Below are 19,227 nucleotides of genomic sequence, written 5' to 3'. Positions count from 1 at the left end.
TTTGATATATTTGTATTGTGATAGCACAAGAGTATATAAGTGATAAAGCTTGAGTTGTGACATCACAATGCACTTTTTGTTATTCCCCTTTTCTCTTCCACAATTGCCTTTATTGCCTTGGACAGGAAATGAACACTTGGACAACAAGCTGGGTAAAATGGGTCACTTTATTAAATATTAACAGAAAGACCTGCAGGGGTCGCTAAATGGGGCAGAGTTTCCTGAACACAACATACTTGGGCAACTCAAATGGGCATTACTCCATGCCTGGTCAGGGTGAGGCGTGCCCCGCTTATACCCAGCCCGAAAGCCACGCCCAGCGTGTGGGAGGGCTCACCTTGCATGACCCGGAACCGGAAATGACGTAGGTGAGCCCCAAGGGCACCCCCTTCAAACCTCTCTGTCCGGGGAGGAAGCTTGAGTTGTGCAATGGGGGTGCCAATCATCTTACAAAAGATGCCCAAAGGATAACACACAGTTGCTACTGATACCCTTTCCGCCCCGTTTCTGCCATATAGTGACCAAGAATATAAACATCCAACTGTTGAATCAAAAACCTATTTACATACAGATGCACCCCATAACCACAAATCCTTTCCCTCGTCCAGGATGGAGTAGGTGAAAAACAATCCGTAGCAAATGCCATAAGACTGCAAAAATTCCTACTTGGCCCCAAACCAGGCGACCTATAAAAACATCCTGGATTGAGCAGAGGGTGGGTGGGTGTCCATTTTGTGGCGAGCTCAGGGGCAAGAGAAGTTGGGGGGGCAACCAAGCCCTGATAAAGGGCACACGCCCTGCCCCTGGCTTTCCCAGAATGCCCGAGCGGCCACTGATTGCTCTGGGGCGTTCCCGTGCTACCGTGGGGAACGCCCCAGCTGATGGGTGAGCCGAGTTGGTTCCCGCCATCAGCAATTTTCGGCCGGGCATTATTTCGCCTGGCCTCTCATTTTTGGGGGAGCACTGGATTGGAGAAAGTTGTGCAGTTCACACAATCTGTGTTCTGCCTGTCATCTAAACCTCAGCACCAGTGATCTTCATTTGATAATGGCGGGACATCTGCATAGAAACAAATCAGATTCATAGAGTGAGTCACAAAGACACTTTCCTTACCTAGCTTCACTTGGCTTCACTGAACATTAGGACAACTTTTAGTGCTCAAGCATGTTGCACTAATTGCCTGGCTGACCTAACATGTACTGTTCCAATTGAGCATTTTTCATAAATGTTTCCAAGGAACAAGATAAGTGAAATTCAATACAACACAAAAAAAGGTATATCATATTGAGGATTTTGAAGTGAGGAGTAATGGAGTTAGAAAAAAAATATTTTTGTTAAACAAATTAATTTCATTAAGTTCCTTGTAATGAAACAAATATTGTGCAAGACATTCAATACATTTAGTATAATTCTTAAAAGTTATTCCTTATGCTTCAAGGAAACCAAAGGGCAGTCCTAGCCAAATGTCTTGGACTTTTGGTTTTTATACATTTTGAACTGAGATGAGTTTAAGTATGCTTTTTACCCAGCGATTTGTGGTTTTCTAACAGTCATGTACATTTTTGCTCCAGAAGCTTACTTGGAGTCCCAGAAGCTGTATAAAAAAATCTGAAGGAAATAATGCAATTTAGGTAGTAGTGCAGAAGCAGAAACTGAAAATTAGACCAAGTACCTGCTAGGCAGTGTCATTAAAATTGGGGGGGTGGGGGGGTGTAAAATTCAATTCAATTCAATTTATTAGATTTGTATGCCGCCCCTCTCCGTAGACTCGGGGCGGCTCACAACAATAATAAACAATATATGACAAATCTAATAATTAAAAGTCATTAAAAACCCCTTATTAAAAAGAAAACATACACTCAAATGTACCATTCATAAACTGTATAGGCCCGGGGCAGAAGTCTCATAATGTGATGCCAGAGATTCAGTTTCTGCATATGAAAAACTTAAGGGGTCCCAGTTTTCAATAAATATACTGTGTAGGAAATATTTCACCCATTTATGTGAACATCATTTGAAAACCATTTATATTGTTTAACACAAAGAAGATGACAACAGAGGGGGGGAAAGTAGCATAGCAAATAGTATGAGGGCTTATGATTAAGACCATTTACGGTAATTGTTTAGAAGTCAAATATTTCAATGTTAAACATAGTGGGTAAGACAAACCAGGATTTTTAACTGGAATTGTTGAACAACTGCTGTGGCCTGGTTTACATATTCTGCCAAGCCACAATGGGTGGTTTACACATCACACTGTAGGCAGAAAAGAGCAAACGACATTGTAGCTTATTGTTCTGTGTGAACCAGCACCCTGCTTTGTGAGTTTCAGGATGGATCTTGATAAACAGTTATAGATTAATTTTTTCACCTATATAATTTATTTTACTGAGAGTGTATAAAATAGAAGATATAGAAACTAGAAGTCTCTGGGCTGCAAAAGCAAAGCATCATTGTACAATCTTCATTTCCAGGAAATAAAAATACAGAAACTTCATTGCCCATATTTTCAAGTCTTCATTCACACTAAAAGAAATGTGATGTTCTCAGAATATTTGCCTCCATATCAGAAAATAGATTCAGTGTATACCGTACTTGGAATGTTGGAATGATGAATGTTCAATATTTCTGCATAAGTATGATCTAAAACATGATCTCCCTACCAGTTCTAAGATTAGATAAAGGAGACTCCAATTACACAAATGAGTACAATCACTATATTTCATCATTTATCTAGTGAGGAAAATTATTTAAAGCTGCATCCTTTAAGATAATTTTTTAAAATATTGAACATTCAGAAGGATTCACAAAATTTTCAGCTGCACTGTAAATGGAATTTTCATCACAGCTTTTTAGAACTTTAACACACTAGTTAGAAAAATAAGGAAGTGAACTGCTGGTTTCCTTCCTTGAAATGTCTTTTCTGATTTTTTCTTAACTGAAAGTTTGTTTTGCCTCTTGGATAGGGTCATATATTAAATTCAAGAGGCCTTGGCTTGCTGAAAAGTATTTTTACTAAGCCCTATATAAGGACATTGGGGGTGTGGATCTTACACACAAAAAGTGTGACTTGTGAAGCTAGCCACTGTCCTTTGCAGCTAGCTGATCAACAAGACTCATGGCCAACAATGAACACATCACTATTCAAGCTCTTTGGAGCAGAAAAAGGCTTTTTGAACCTAAGCTGATTTTCCAGAGTAATAAATACAAGCCAAATCTACTCTATACTTGCTTGCTGAAAGGACATACCTCCAAAAATATTAATAAATACTTGTGAGAGGGGAAGATTGTCGAATCACATTCAAATAACTATTAATCTATGTAGTTGCAGTTGGCAGATATGCACAAGAATTCCTTTAGAATAGCAGGGTATTTACTTATTTGTTGCTGAAATTATACTATACAATTAACTCTGTATTTTCCATCTGGTAAGATCACATTATCCTTATACTTTTCTTTTCCTAAATATTTTATATAATTCTAATCTTATTTTTCTACTTACTTTTCTACAAATACGTCTTCTACTATTCTTACTAACATTTACCATCCTTATAGGTTTTAATTAACATGATAAGATAGATAAATGAATTATTGATAGTAATAAGATAGAAATGTGAATATTGAATTTTTGTTACATTTTGTTACATATATTCTGAAATATATTATCATGTAATGAATACCCTTACCCTTTTTGAATCTATGTACCCTCCCTTTCCCTTCCCCCCATTTACCCTTTGTTAATTAATAAACTTTATTTTTTTAAAAAATCACATTATCTACTATGGGATGAGGGAGAGGTTCTCACAGATTGTTGCATTAAAAAAAACATTTTCTCTTCTTTCTTTCTTCCTTTCTTTCTTTCTTTCTTCCTTTCCTTCCTTCCTTCCTTCTTTCTTTCCCTTTCTCTCTCTCTTTCTCTCTCTCTTTTTCTTTGAATCTTATTTGTTCCCTCATTTTTATTAGGAAAGCGACCAGCTTTCTTTTGTTGAGAGCAACTTTTGTTCCTTGGTCTGGACTCAGCCTTAAATTAAGTGTCAGCCTTATTACCAAACATAACTGCTCAGTGCATCGCTGCTCTGCCAACAGTTTACCAAGGAGCATTTTATCTCCTTCGGGAAGGCTGAGCAGCATGAAAAATATCCAGCCTGTTGTGTCAAAGTGGTTTTCCTCCATCCGCAGGCTTGAATTCCTTTGGTCTCTCTGAACCGCCTTGCTCTTGAGGACTCAAAGCTGCCAAGCCATGATGTCAAGCAGCCTTTTCTTCCCCTTCCTCCCTCAGTGCCCACATTCAGCCATGTGGCTCTTTCTCCTCCCCCACCCCCAGCCTTCGGCAGCTGAAAATCCCAGTTGATTCAAAAGGTTCAGGCAGTTCTGAGTGGCCCACATTAGCTGGGCATGTTTCCTTTCTACCAGATGAATGAAAGGGGCTCACAATACAGCTGCCTCCCACGGACACTCTCTACACCAAAATGCAAGGCCCTGCCCAAACCTTAAGAGCCCGGGCAGCATAAATAGGATCACAATACAAGACTGTAATTATGCCAGATACTTTCCAAATTCAGCTTGTTGATTGCATGAGACTCTCAACTTCACTTATAGGCTTCATCATTCCAACTATCATATTTTAGGCTGGAAAGCAACATCTGCTCAGAGCTCTGGAGCAGAGAGATATCCAAGAAGGTCTGAATGGACAATGGAGGTCTTGCTTGCTGTTTTCTGGTTCACAGTCACCACATGCAAATCACTTTACTTCAGCAACAATCTTTCTGCCAGGCCTCTGTCTGCTCCTTCTCCCCTTTCAACCTTGTATTAATTTGCAGTTAGGATAGAAAACAATATGCTTTTAAATAGAGGTAGCAATGCATTCAGGCTTGAAGAATTTTCCCCAAGAGTGTCCATAATGGGGAGCCAGTGAAAGCAGATATATAGACTAAAACCTTGCAAGATTTGCCGCTTTAAAAGCCTGACTGACCGGATTTCTGATTTCACAGAGCTATAGATTTGAACGTTGGGAAAGGACATTGAGGATTATCTACTCCAGGATTGAAGGTGTGAAAAACCATTCAATGTAACACTGTTTCAAATATAAATCCAGCTTTCTCAATGTCTCATTGCATTGTGTTCAAGGTATGTGAGTTGTTAAGGGATGCATGTATATTAAGAATACAGATTTTCGCGGGTTCAAACTTTGTGAAAAGTCTACACCATGGTTTTTCAAAAATATTAATTAAAAAATACTTTGTGGTTTTTCCCCCTATACCACAGTTTTCCCGCCCGATGACGTCATATGTCATCACCAAACTTTCATCCTCCTTTAATAATTTTTTTAAAAAAATAAATTTTAATAAATAAACATGGTGTGTAATAATCTAAATGGTTGCTAAGGGAATGGGAAATGGTAATTTAGGGGTTTAAAGTGTTAAGGGAAGGCTTGTGATGCTGTTTATAGCCAAAAATAGTGTATTTACTTCTGCATCTCTACTTTGCGGAAATTCGACTTTCGCGGGTGGTCTCGGAACGCATCCCTTGCGAAAATTGAGGGAACACTGTATACTAAAGGGAAATGTGATGGCAAAAAGTTTAGAAACCCTGATCTAACCTATCCTTCTGCCTAGTACAGGATTTAAAGGCAATTTCAGGCCTAGGCAGATATTCATTATTTCATAGTTAGTCAAGTTCAAGTGGTTATTTTCTTGCCTATAATACATGCTACATCTGATAATTTATTCTTCCAAAAATTCACACTGGATGCTTAATATCTAGTTATTAAGCATGCTGGCACTAAGAAATTTGGTGAATGGACAGTGAATTACCATACGTTTTTTGTTTGTTTGCTTGTTTGTTTGTACTGATGCAATAATTTTGAAAGTCTACAGTGTTTTTCTTTCATCAGATATGAATTAAGTCTGTGGTACTGGCAGCATTCAACTTACAATCATTCATTTAGCCAGTGTTTAGTGAAGTTACAAGGGCACTGAACTATTAGGTTCTTACATCAAATTACTCCCTGATTTTAAATGCTTTGTTGATGTTTCTCCACAATCTGCATTGAATGGTTTAAACTGTGGCTTTTTTTTTTCAGATAACAAAATTTTATATTAATGATTTAATATTTCTCCGCATGTATGTAGATTTCTGTGTATACTGGCAGAACAGCCTTTGTCCTCTCAATTACTAAGCCTAGTGAATGAACCTTACTGTTTGCTGGTATGCACACCTGTGCAAAGGGGAGGGAAGGCAATCTTCTGTTTTTGATGTAAGAGGCCCATTTGCTGATCTGAATAACCTCAACAATCCATTCACACCTTTGTCTTTCTTCTTTCAGGGTCTGAGGTCCCTTTTTCCATGTCTTTTGTTTTTATTTGACAAGTCACACATGTTCTGAATAGCTGCTCCAAGCCATTCAACATTTATATATGTTTGTCTGTGCTTGTGTGTTTGAAGGGGGAAAGAAGAGGAAAGAAGGCTGATAAGCTGGGACAAGTTGAACAAAACAGACTTCTGATCTTTTTGTTTTAAGTCCTGAGAGCTTTACAGTTTCTTGGACACAGGTCATGGTCCAGCCAAGTGGCACTTCCAGGATTAAATTGCCCAGACCTCTTTTTCTCTAGCAATCCTTTTCACAGCTTGTTCTCTCATGTTGCTAAATTTTGTATCTTCTAAACACTGATTTGTTTGTTTGTTTTGACTTTTTATTTTTTGAACCATCTCACTGAGAAATGACCAATTGGGGAAAAAAAAGAGGAAAGTAAAGGAGTAGTCTAAAAAGGATTGCACAAGTTCGTACATCACATACTTCCCCTAGAAGAGAAAAGCCAGTCTTTCCAATTATCCTATAGCTCAATAAATGAAATGAGACAGTAACCAATCCCCCCTCCCCAAGAAAAAAGCTTGGGGAAAAGTGAGGGAGGACCTTAAGGTTCCACTTTGCTTCCACTTCCATGTTCCCAAATATTCAATTATGCATAAAAATAAGGCAGGTAGAATGGATGAGTACATTGTTGTAAATTAAAAAATGAGAAGGTTGAGATGGATGCCCAAATAATCAACCAATAAGGTAGCTGCAGGAAGAAAAACATTTGTAGATCTCACAAATGATAAAAGATAGGAGTAATCCTTCAGTTTCTTTCTATTGGGCATTGGTCTTATGATATACATACCTTTGCATGCTTTCCTGTGTGTGATGGGTTTGGTCATATCCCGATAGTAGCCTTCTTTACAATAGTGGCAGTGACGACCAGCTGTGTTGTGTCGGCAATTAAGGCAAACACCCCCACTCTTGCGACCAGATAATTTGTAGAGTTCCATATTAAAACGACACCTTCTGGCATGCAGGTTGCAGTTACAAGCTGGAAGGAAGGAAGGAAAATAGAGTGGTAAAGTTTTGGTAGTTCTCAGATACTGATAAATTTGGCATGAAATGTTATACTGTCTAAACATATTATCAGCAAATATGTATAAAATAGCAACAAGCCCAAAATTCCTGCTCACCCACAATCTATAACATGGTGTATCAGCTTCTGCCTGGGAAGATACTTCAGTAAGACTTTAATCAGAATGTTAGTCTTTTCTTGCATTCTCTAAAAACTATCAAGAAAAATAACACTAAAAAGTTTCCTAAAGTGGCCTTTGCAAATATGTTGCAGATTGAACGAATCCCTGACTCATAATTATGTGGCTTTGATATATGGTTTATTAATCTGCTTTGGAACAGTGAAACTTTCAAATCCATTCTGGTTTCCTTAGATTTAGTTCATGCTGCCAGCATGACATTTACTTATTGTTTTTGATAACTGGTATTATTAATTATTTGTTCCAAACTTGTAACATATTTTTTAAATTAATTCCTGCCGATATAATTCAATTCTGTCACCAGCTATATCTGAAATTTCTGTTTCTGAAATTCTGTTTAGAGTGTTCCTTTGTAAATTCTATGAAGAACCAGAATCCATTTCTATAAACCCCAGTGTAACACATAAAACCATAATTTTGTTCTAAGTCTTTGATTCCCAATGGCTATAACTAAGCCACAGAATAGCAATTAAGATCTACTGATTACTTAATGCCTGCAACTATCTGATTTTCAGAGATTAAAAATTGATGGGGACTATCCATCATATTTAGTCAGTTAGTCCCTGAAGTTTTTCATGGCAAGATTTTTTAGAAGTGGTTTGTCCTTGTTTCTTTTCTAGTGCTGAGAGACACTGAGGTAAGGCTTTGTTGTATGGGTGGGAGTACAACTCAAAGTTTTCAGGTTCCCAATGTGGAGCCCATGTCCCACAGGGGGGCAATTTCATTTTTAATGGGGACAATTGGAACCTTGTTTAAACCTAGTTAATCGCCTTTTAGGCTTCCTCTGCATGAGTAGTTCACTTTTTGAATAATAAGAATTATATGTCATGGGCCTCAGGATTTTTGAGATGCTTAGGTGGGGCATGACCAAAAAAAGGTTGGGAACCACTGTTCTAAGTTTATATTTTAAGCAAATACATTATAACAAATTAACTTACATAAAATAACAGGGAGATTTTGGGGCAGAGGGGGGGGGAACCAGAGGGATATTCAGCACATTCATTTAAGAGCAGTTACTCCTGAAGTCTTCATTGCAAGCTTTTCTTCAACTGTCAGCTATCAACTGAAACTTCTTCAGAAATCTACACTTTCAGGGTATCAGAAGACTTCTTCATGCAAAAAAGAGGTCATATCTTTATTAGAACTGCATCTAGTTCTAATAGTTCTGAGAGCATGCCTCTTACTCACTACTGGCTGTTAGTTATTCTCTTGGTGTTAATGTTAACATTCCTCCCAGTTTTCCCCTGCTTTTATTTGTTCTAAAGCTGTTGACTTCAACTACAGTATGTTAGATCCTTTTTTTTTATTTATTTACAGCTGTTTCCAACATAGCCAATTATCCAACTTGCATAGAATACCAAAGGATCTGCATGTCCCTGGTTCCCTCCTCCCTTCACTCCCCCATTTCTAATCCTGGTCTAGTTTTGAGGGCAGCAACAGTTTTATCACCAAAGTAACCATTAAGGAGCTATTTTACTGTGCCAAGTCACTGGGGTTTTGTTGTGTCTAGGGTTCTGCCACCATTGTCCTATCACACATTACAACACATCTTAACTATTTTTGATCCAGAGCAGACACATATTGCTATTTACTGCATGTTCCACTTTTCTTCATGCACTTGTTTACAGAAACAAAGCTCTTTAAAGAAATATTGGATATTTTGCATATCTTTTTCATACATACAAAATATATTCTTTGAGACTGCAAGCTCTAATTTCATCCAGAGAAGGATGGAATGGAAACTAATGTTTTTATCTTTCTGGAAAGCACAGTTTCTAAATATCCTGTCCTTGGACTGAGCTGGCACTTAGCCAGAATTCACTGGCAATACAGTAACTGTTTTAGCCTTTTAAGCTTAATGCTACCCAATAGGGGAAATGGCCTTAATGAGAAATACTTTCAACCTTTACCCATTCATCTACATCCAAAAATAAAGGAGTGATGCTAATACATTTAATGAGAAAAAGGAGTACAGATTAAAGGCTGATGGATGGTCAGGAGGAGTTTGAAATGTCTGCTATTCATATCAGGGGAGAAAATGGAATGTGAAGTTGACCTTGTTCTTTAGCAGTTAAATCCTGTGTTAGGATAAATAGTTTTTCTTCTAAACTTGAACATATATGTATGTGTGTATGTGTATGTATGCATATGTACACACACACACACACACACACACACACACACACACACACACACATCATATAAAGGAAGACAAGCTGGAGTTGTAGGTCCTGAAGCCATCTTATTCCTCAATCCTAATGACCTTGCAAGAACTAATATGGTAAAATACTATGCATGGAAAGGTCTAACCCTTGATACTTAATATTTGAAGATGGGTCTGGAATAATTTATCTAAAATATCAGGAAGCTGCTAAAATTCACCAGCAATAAATCTGAAATAAATGTCATTGTCATCTGTATTACATGGCTGGCAAGAGTCACAAGAGGAGTAAAAAAAATGACTTAATGGCATGTCATCAATCAATCAATCAAATGTCAATTTTTCTGCAGCATTACTGTTCCTCTATCAACATTTTTCCTGCCCTCCCCCTCCCAGCATCATTGGCAGAACTAAGTGGGCATAGTGTGATTTAGAGAAAGGCAGCTTCCTATCATTTCTGTTTTATCATTCTCTGAACAAAGGGGAATTCTTGCTACCTGGCAGAAGACCCCTAACTCTGCTCCCTATGGGTCCTTGTCACCATGTCATTCAGACTTATAATCTATCCTATTTAGCATGTGGGGGGGGAGTTGTCCTTGGTCTGTTTTTGTGGAAATTTTCCTTTATCAACACATGTATAGCATGGTTATAACTAAGTCAGAGAATAGCAATTAAAATCTACTGATTACTTAATGCCTGCAACTATCTGATTTTCAGAGATTAAAAAGTGATGGGGACTATCCATCATATTTAGTCAATTATTCCCTGAAGTTTTTCATGGCAAGATTTTTTAGAAGTGGTTTGTCCTTGTTGCCTTTTTAGTGTTGAGAGATACTGAGGTAAGGCTTTGTTGTATAGGTGGGAGTATAACTCAAAGTTTTCTGGTTTCCATTGTGGTGCTTTAACCTTTATATCAAACTGGCTCTGTCTATGATTATACTACTTGCACAAACTCCATAAAATGTCTATTTTCTTGCAATGTATTCCTAATGTGAGCCACCCCGAGTTTTCATAGAAGGGTGGCATACAAATCTAATTAATAATAATAATAATAATAATAATAATAATAATAATAATAATAATAATATTGTCTCATTTATCTCCGCTACATAAGGATGTAAGTCAATATATCTGCAAGTTGAAAGCCTTCAGACCGAACTTACTATAAATAAATAAATATATAAATATAAATATAAATCTTATTTTGGACCATATGAACATATCAATAAATGATGTGAGCTAATTCAGAAGAATCATAAAATCCCTGATTGATATTCCTAGGATATAAACTATTCCTGGGATAGCTTCTTATTAGCTGTACAGTCTATATTTTATAAATCATAATATACAAAACTTTAATTTTTTTCCCAGAGGCAAGATCCAGATCCGGATCCAGAAGCAGTTTGTGACTGTGTACAGCCACATTCTTATAACTCCTGCAACATAGCTGGAAACAATCGTATTGCCATTCCATTGGATTATTTCAAAGATGTGGAGAAAGGGGATCTGCTGCTATGGTAGCAGTCTATCCTCCATACTAACCTACCCAGGCCTCGTGCTCTGGAGAGGTTACTCCAGCTTTGCATATGGCATTTTAGGGACTCTTTCCAGAGCATGGTACCATAGTCTTTTGAGACTGAAGGATGCCAATGAATCCCAGAAAATAGCCAATTCTTATAGAAGAATGAATGTACAGTACATGCATGTGTGGGAAATCTTTACCTTTAACTTCCTTATGTAGAATGAGATGAACTTTTAATTTTTCAAGGTTTCAAGGAGTGGCAATTTAACAAAGTCATCTACATTGGTGCAAAACTCAAGCCTTGGAAGATAACCCCCCCTCCCACCTCATTCTAAACAGAGAAGTTAAGTATTATGAATGAATAAGTGGCAGGATAGTCCTCAGGGGAAGAAACTGAAGGATGTCTTTGTCTGCCTTTGTTATTGAACTCAGAAAACATGTTGTAGGAAACAAACAAGACAATCCTCATCACCAAAAAATGGGTGTGTACTCCCCCCCCCCATTCAGTGGAAGCAACAGAGCTATAACTTTCTATCGGATGGGTTTCCTGCAGGAGAAACTGCACACAGTGTGAGTTTTTTTGGCGGGGGCACTTACCAGGTCCTCCTCCCGATGCCCCATGAATCAGCTGCTTGATGTGCCAACATGCTAACAGAAGCTTGACAGACTACAGCTCTTGGGGAGGCCTAGGTTCTCCTCAGAGGCAGAGCTGGCTCCAGGGAATAGTTGGCAGGTCTGGCTGCTTGTTTCTACCCAACAGAGCAAAACCAAGTATTTGTGCTGCTGTGATGTAGCTTGGCCTGAGATGCTTGATCCTCAGTTTCCAAGGTGGGGTTTTGGGGTGGGGGAGGATAAGGCTCATTCAGGGGGCTGATTCTCCCGCTGTGAAAGTGTGTGCATGGGGCGGGAGTCTCAGGAGGCAGGGAGACTGGGGAACAATGAAAACCATTATGTGGGTTTTATGCTTTTCCACAGGCATCTTCTGTGGCTGATTATAGCAGGAAAAAAGGCCAGCCGTTCACTGTGCTGGGGCAACTCCTCTACGCTTAACTTTTGTGTGTGTTTTCCTCATGCATAGGCTCCCCTTGCCTCATGCAAGAGGTGCTGGATCACACTGTGTGAATCAGCTACAGATGAGAGTTTTCTATCCCACAAGGAAAAGAAATTACTTGCTTATCTTTGTAGTTCTATAAGCACTTATAAAAGCAGAAGGGCAAAGGACTCATAATAAAACTTCTTCTGTTGAAATGCACAACCTTGCTTGCTGATTGCTTCAGTTTCATCTGATAAGTCCTTTTCCTATACACTGCTCAAAAAATAAAGGGAACACTTAAACAACACAATAAAACTCCAAGTAAATCAAACGTCTGTTTAATCAAACTGTCCACTTAGGAAGCAGCACTGATTGACAATCAGTTTCACATATTGTCAGCTCATTCAACTTTGTACAGAACAAAGTATTCAATGAGAATATTTCATTCATTCAGATTCAGGATGTGTTATTTGAGTGTTCCCTTTATTTTTTTGAGCAGTGTATTTACTTTGGGAAACCTTGACAGTTTTAAGGCAACTGTATTCAATCCAGCAATGGGCTTCTTATATGCGTGATGTTGTAAGATATGAGGCAAGTTATAATGCGACTCATATTTTGAAGGGGAAAAAAATAGTTCATTCATAATAGGAATCCATTGTTAGAAAGGTAAAGAAACAGGAGTGCACTGAAATCTAAACTGATCTGTAAGATAGAAAGATGGCAGACCCTTCGACTTTTCCTATAGCCCGCATCAGGAAGAAATAGATAAAGTACGAGTTTAGCACCAGGGTTTATGAGTGCACTAAGACATGAAATAATTTGAACAACAGCATTCATACTTTGAGCCCTCAGCAGCTTTTTGTACTGCACTTGGCACCGTGAATGTGCAGCCCCCATTTTATTTATTAGGATTTATATGCTGCCTTTCAAGGCATCATTCATAACACTCCCTTCTCCAATTTTTCCCTTTAACAACACCCATGTGAGGTAGATTAGGCTGCTAAGAAAGAATTATGGTCCAGACTCAGAGTATTCCCTGAACGTCATAGCTGAAAGGTGTTCTTGAACCTAGGTCTCCCTGATCTTGGTCCAATGCCTTAACGAATACAGCACATGTATTACACACACCTACAGAAATGAAACTGTAGCTAATGAATCTAATAACAATAACAACAGAGTTGGAAAGGACCTTGGAGGTTTTCCAGTCCAACCTCCTCTTAGGCAGGAAACCTACACAACTTCAGACAGATGGTTATCCAACCTCTTCTTAAAAACTTCCAGTGTTGGAGCATTCACAACTTCTGGAGGCAAGCTATACCACTGATTAATTGTTCTAACTGTCAGGAAATTTCTCCTTAGTTCTAAGTTGCTTCTCTCCCTGTTCAGCTTCCATCTATTGCTTCTTGTTCTACTCTCAGATGCTTTGGAGAATAGGTTAACTCCTATCTTCTTCCTGAGATATTGGAACACTGCTATCATGTCTCCCCTGGTCCTTCTTTTCATTAAACTAGCCATGCCCAGTTCTTGCAACCATTCTTCATATGTTTTAGCCTCCAGTCCCCTAATCATCCTTGTTGCTCTTCTTTGCACCTTTTCTAGAGTTTCAACATACTTTTTGCATGCATGCAAAAAGTCTCTCCTATATCTCGTATTTCTTCTCTCCTATATCCTCTATTTATTTATTTATTTATTTATTACTTAGATTTGTATGCCGCCCCTCTCCGAAGACTCGGGGCGGCTCACAACATGTAAAAAAACAAATCATAAGCAATCAGACAATTTAAAATATTTAAATATTTAAAAAACCCCATATGCTAACAGTCACACACACAGACATACCATGCATAAATTAAACGTGCCCAGGGGAGATGTTTCAGTTCCTCCATGCCTGACGGCAAAGGTGGGTTTTAAGGAGTTTACGGAAGGCAGGAAGAGTAGGGGCAGTTCTAATCTCCGGGGGGAGTTGGTTCCAGAGAGTCGGTGCCGCCACAGAGAAGGCTCTTCCCCTGGGGCCCGCCAACCGACATTGTTTAGTTGACGGGACCCGGAGAAGGCCCACTCTGTGGGACCTAATCGGTCGCTGGGATTCGTGCGGCAGGAGACGGTCTCGGAGATATTCTGGTCCGATGCCATGAAGGGCATTCATTGTGTATTATTGTGTATTGGACAAAATAAATAAATATTCCGAGGGTGGCCTTATCAAGGCCTCATAAGGGGTATTAACATTTCATGTGATCTTGATTCTATTCCTCTGTTAATGCACCTAGAACTGTGTTGGCTATTTTGGTAGCTGCTGCACACTGCTGGCTCATATTTAAATGGTTGTCCACTAGGACCCCAAGATCCCTCTCACAGTTACTACTGTTGAGCAATGTACCACATATACTGTAGCTGTGCATTTTGTTTTTCTTGCCTAAATGTGGAACCTTAAATCTGTTGATTTATGGCTGTTCCTGATTTTTTTTCTGCCAGAAAATCTTTCCTTAAAATTTCAATGGCAAGCCAGACTGTGCTTTAGATAGGTAAAATTACTATAAATAATTATTTGTTCTTGCTTATCCAGGATACTAAGGAGTCCAGGTTCAGGAGTCACAGTAAACCCAATGACATATAACTTGTCTGTCAACAAGCCTTGGGTCTGAGAATTTCATTTCATCTACTATTATCTCTATATAAGAGAAAGCAGAAATATTCATTCTCCCCCACTGCCACCATTAGAATGAAAAGAGAACCTCTGGGAATAGGATCTCAAGTTTTCAAATGAAAAAAAATATTCACACACAAACACACCTGCATGCTTTTCAAAAATGCAATTGCATCATGCTGCCACCTTATTCCCGACCTTGAAATTTAAAATTAAAGAATTAGTGCTTGGATCCTTATGTTCAGAATCATTCATGAGGTGGGTTCAGCCTCTTGAGAATTCAAGTAATACACTAAGAGCATGTACTAAGAGAGAGTTGTGTTTGCACCTATTAATGCAAACACAAAGATCCATATTTCATTCCATGGAAATTCAACCAATTTGTAAAAAAAAAAAAAATCTACCCAGCTACACCCACATACAGAGCAATTCCTCAGCTCATTTCATTCCACTTCAGACAGATAGTGAATACAGATTGTCTGCAGCTTTGTATTTTGCAGTTGAGAGAGAATGCTTGCAATGTCTCACATGTTAATGAGAACCCATTAAGTAAATTTAGGGAGGAGTATGTCAGTGCAATGTTACCCAGATCCAGAGTCTTTTAAGCAAATGATTCCATTCACTGGAGGTGCAATGCAAAAATAAATTAGCTGTTCTGCATGCCACTGAATATAGGTTAATTCTATGTTATATTTATTATTATATGCTTTCCAAACAATTCCAAAGTGAAATAATAGATTATTTGTCATCATAAAACCAAGTACACTACGACACCAAGATGACTGAAATATGTAACTGCATTATCGCTGAACCAGCGGTTATTTTTAAGCTGGGGTCCTTCTTTTCTCTTAATTACTTATGAGAAGTAATGATATGAAACATCACGTGGCTCAGAATATCATTTTACAGTCTCTAGGTCATTAATCTATTTTGATATAAGATTCCCATGGTTTTTCTTAATACAGTAATACCTTGTCTTACGAACTTAATTGGTTCCCAGAGGAGGTTCATAAGGCGAAAAGTTCGTAAGATGAAACATTGTTTCCCATAGGAAACAATGTAAAATGAATTAATCCATGCAAGGAAAAAAAATGCAAAAAACCGCCGCCGCCCGGCTGGCTGTCACCTTTTCAAACAGCTGGGCGCTTCTCAGCATTCTCAAAATGCTGAACCCGGAAGTTTGGCAAAAAGTTCGGGTTCGGGTGGCCACCGAGAAGCCCCGCTGCCTGGCTGTCACCTTTTGAAACAGCCGGGTGGCTTCTCAGCGTTCTCCTGAATGCCGAACCCGGAAGTTTGGCCAAAGTTCGAGGTCAGCGTTCGGGTTCAGGAGGACGCTGAGAAGCCCCGACGCCTGGCTGTTAGCTTTTCAAAAGAGCCATGGAGCTGTCGGGCCAGTCGGGAGAATGGAAAGGAGATGGGAAATCCCTATAGGGAATTCCATGGGTGGAGCTTTGACGTCACAAAGACGTCCTTTCTGGCTGGCCACGTTGCAAAAGGCTGTTTCTAGCTGTTTCAAAAGGCGACAGCCAGACGGCGGGGCTTCTCAGCGGCCTCCCAAATGCCGAACCCGGAAGTTCGGCAAAAGTTCGGGTTTGGCGTTCGGGTTCGGGAGGACGCCGAGAAGCCCCCAGGATGTTTAAAAAAGCAACAGCCGGGCGCCGAACTTCCGGGTTCGGCATTCGAGCAGTAGATTCATAAGACAGAAAAAGTTCGGAAGAAGAGGCAAAACATTTCCGAACCCCGGGTTCGTATCTCAGATTGTTCGTATGGAGAGGGGTTCATATCACGAGGTACCACTGTATTTTCCTAGTGGAAATAGTCACTGTGTTATGTTTTTATTTCCACTTTTGAACAGAAAAACAATACATAGGATTGTTATCTAGTTTGTAACTGGCAAATCTGAAGAAGAGGGGATGTGGTCTGAAAAGTGCAGGCTTGTTGGAGAAGGCTGAAAGGGACACAGATTAGAAAGACTCAGAATTGACAAAACTGATGAATGATGAACTGGACTTTCTTTAAAAGATTGATGGAGATTGGGGAACTAAGTTATTGTATCTAACTGGAAAATGTGTTAAGCGATGTGGTTATGTAAATAGAGTTGTAGAAGTTCTGAAAACTGTGTTAATCTCACTGGCCTTTATTTTCCAATTATTTCCATTATCAAAATGCCTAAGATAGCTTTTCATTTTTTACTGATACCTTAAAGATGGAGGCTGAAGGTGATTTAAGTGAAAGTTTTTCAAGCCAACCAGAGACTCTGTGGCTGAATCTTGCAAGGATTTCAAACAGGCTGAATGTGTCACACACAGGCCACGCCCACTCCAGCTCCGAGAAGGGGAAAAAAACCATTGTGAAGCCTCATGTGTAGTGTTGGGCGAACCGAACTCTCACAATTCGGGTCCGTACCGAATTTTGCCATTCGGTATGCCGAACTCAAGTTTATTTTGAAATCCATGCCGAAGTTCGGGGTTCGGGTTCGACATTCCCTCAAACAACACAAAACGCCACCACCCGGGAGGAGAGTGGGGAATCCCATCATGGCATTCCCCACCTCCTTTTGCTTGCCGTGCTGCAAGCAAAAGCAGCTGGGAAACCCCACAATGGAATTCCGGGGGCGGAGGTTTGACATCATGTATACTTCTTCCTGACCTCCCTTTACTTGCTTTGAAGAGAGGCCAGAAATTTAGCTAATTCCATGGTGTAATGGTTAGCTCTCTCGACTTTGAATCTAGTGATCAAATTTCAAATCCCGGTGGAACCACCTTTTTAAAAAGATTTTTAATTTTTATTTATTTAGTAGTAGTAGTAGTAGTAGTAGTATTAGTATTATTAGTATCATCATCATCATTATCATCATCATGCTTCTTTATATAATAAAAGGGGTTTGGGTCCTTTTAATCCTTTCTTAGTGGGAAAAAAAGAAAGCATTAAAAAGACCCTCCAGCTCTTGGGGGGCAAAAGGGAACCTTCCCGATGTGCCCATGGAAATAATTAATAAATAGTTATGATGATGATGATGATAATAATAATAATAATTTTTTTAAAAAAATAATTTTTTTTAAAAAAAAGGTGGTTCCACCGGGATTTGAACCCCAATCGCTAAATTCAAAGTCGAGAGAGCTACCCATTACACCATGGAATTAGCTATGTTTCTGGCCTCTCTTCAAAGCAAGTAAAGGGAGGTCCTTTCAACAAAAGGAGCTGGGAAATCCCACAATTTCAACATCATAGAGTGTTTGGGTTCGGTGACGTCACCCGAATTTTTTGTAAAGTCTGCCTGAATCCGCCGAACCCGAATTTCGTCGGGTTCGCCCATCACTACTCACGTGATGGCAACATAACGCTGCAAGTTTGACACCCGTGATCTAGAGGAACCAGAATCAGATTGTAGAATTGTTCAAATCCCTACTTTTAGAATGGAGTTTCCCCGATATATTCTTGGGATTTTTAAAAAACTATTTGTTTGGTAGATCTCTACAATTTATACGAATTTATCATGTCGAGTCTTCTTCTTGTCTCTATGAGTATACATATACTCGCAGATACATGAAATTATAATAAAAAAATTTGGCAAATGTGAAATTCCAAAATGTAATTTGGCATATATGTCTTTCTATTAATAGTCAAGAAAGCAAATGGCCCATAAGAAATAGTTCACGGGTGACACTAGTCCAGAACAGCCCTTCAAAAACCAACACAGAAGGGTGCAGGAGGGAAGGCTAGTGTGTTGTTAAGAGTCTACACTGGGTGTTAAAATCAGCAGACCTCCCTTCCTTTTCTTTTGTTTACTATCTTCAAAAAGGAATCAGCCTTGGATCCAGCTTGTCAGGCCTAGGGTTTGCTTTCAAACATTAAACAGGTGTGAAGAGCTTGTTTGGTCCTTGTTTGTTCAGATATGCTATTGCCCCTTGAGAATGGTTGACAGAGTGTGCTTTTGTGAACAGGGGCTGGCTGACCCTTTAGCAAACACAGACAGCTTCTTATGCCCAGAGGGTTTATCAGAAGAGATCTGAGAGAGAAAGGCGGCCAATGGCTTGTTTGACTGACACCCAGGCCAGAGTTATCACCAACATGCCTAGCATTGCAGGGAGGTGTCAGGGCATGTCTTGGGTCAGGGCAAACACCTTGCAGCTGCTGGGGATGTTTCATGGGTGAGTCAAGACAGCCACCAACAGGCAATATTTTCACCAGGGAGGTCACCACCTGGTCTCTGCTGGAGGAGGCTAACTGCTAAGGCTTTTTTCCCCTGATACTTTTCATTACAATAAGGTGCTAGTCTAAGCATGTTGCCCTAT

General features: G+C 39.3%; 1 protein-coding gene across 1 annotated transcript in view; it reads right to left on the bottom strand.

Annotated features, from left to right (window-relative positions):
- The window catches only part of NTN1 (netrin 1), a 137,046-nt gene that overhangs the window by 54,163 nt on the left and 63,656 nt on the right, over nt 1–19,227 (bottom strand). The window contains exon 2 of the mRNA XM_070735923.1: nt 7,161–7,349. Coding sequence (XP_070592024.1) covers nt 7,161–7,349 — 189 coding nt within the window. The remainder of the gene's footprint in view (nt 1–7,160; nt 7,350–19,227) is intronic.

This window comes from Erythrolamprus reginae, chromosome 2, assembly GCF_031021105.1.
Source record: "Erythrolamprus reginae isolate rEryReg1 chromosome 2, rEryReg1.hap1, whole genome shotgun sequence".
NCBI lineage: Eukaryota > Metazoa > Chordata > Lepidosauria > Squamata > Dipsadidae > Erythrolamprus > Erythrolamprus reginae.
This window is presented reverse-complemented; position numbering and strand designations above follow the sequence as displayed.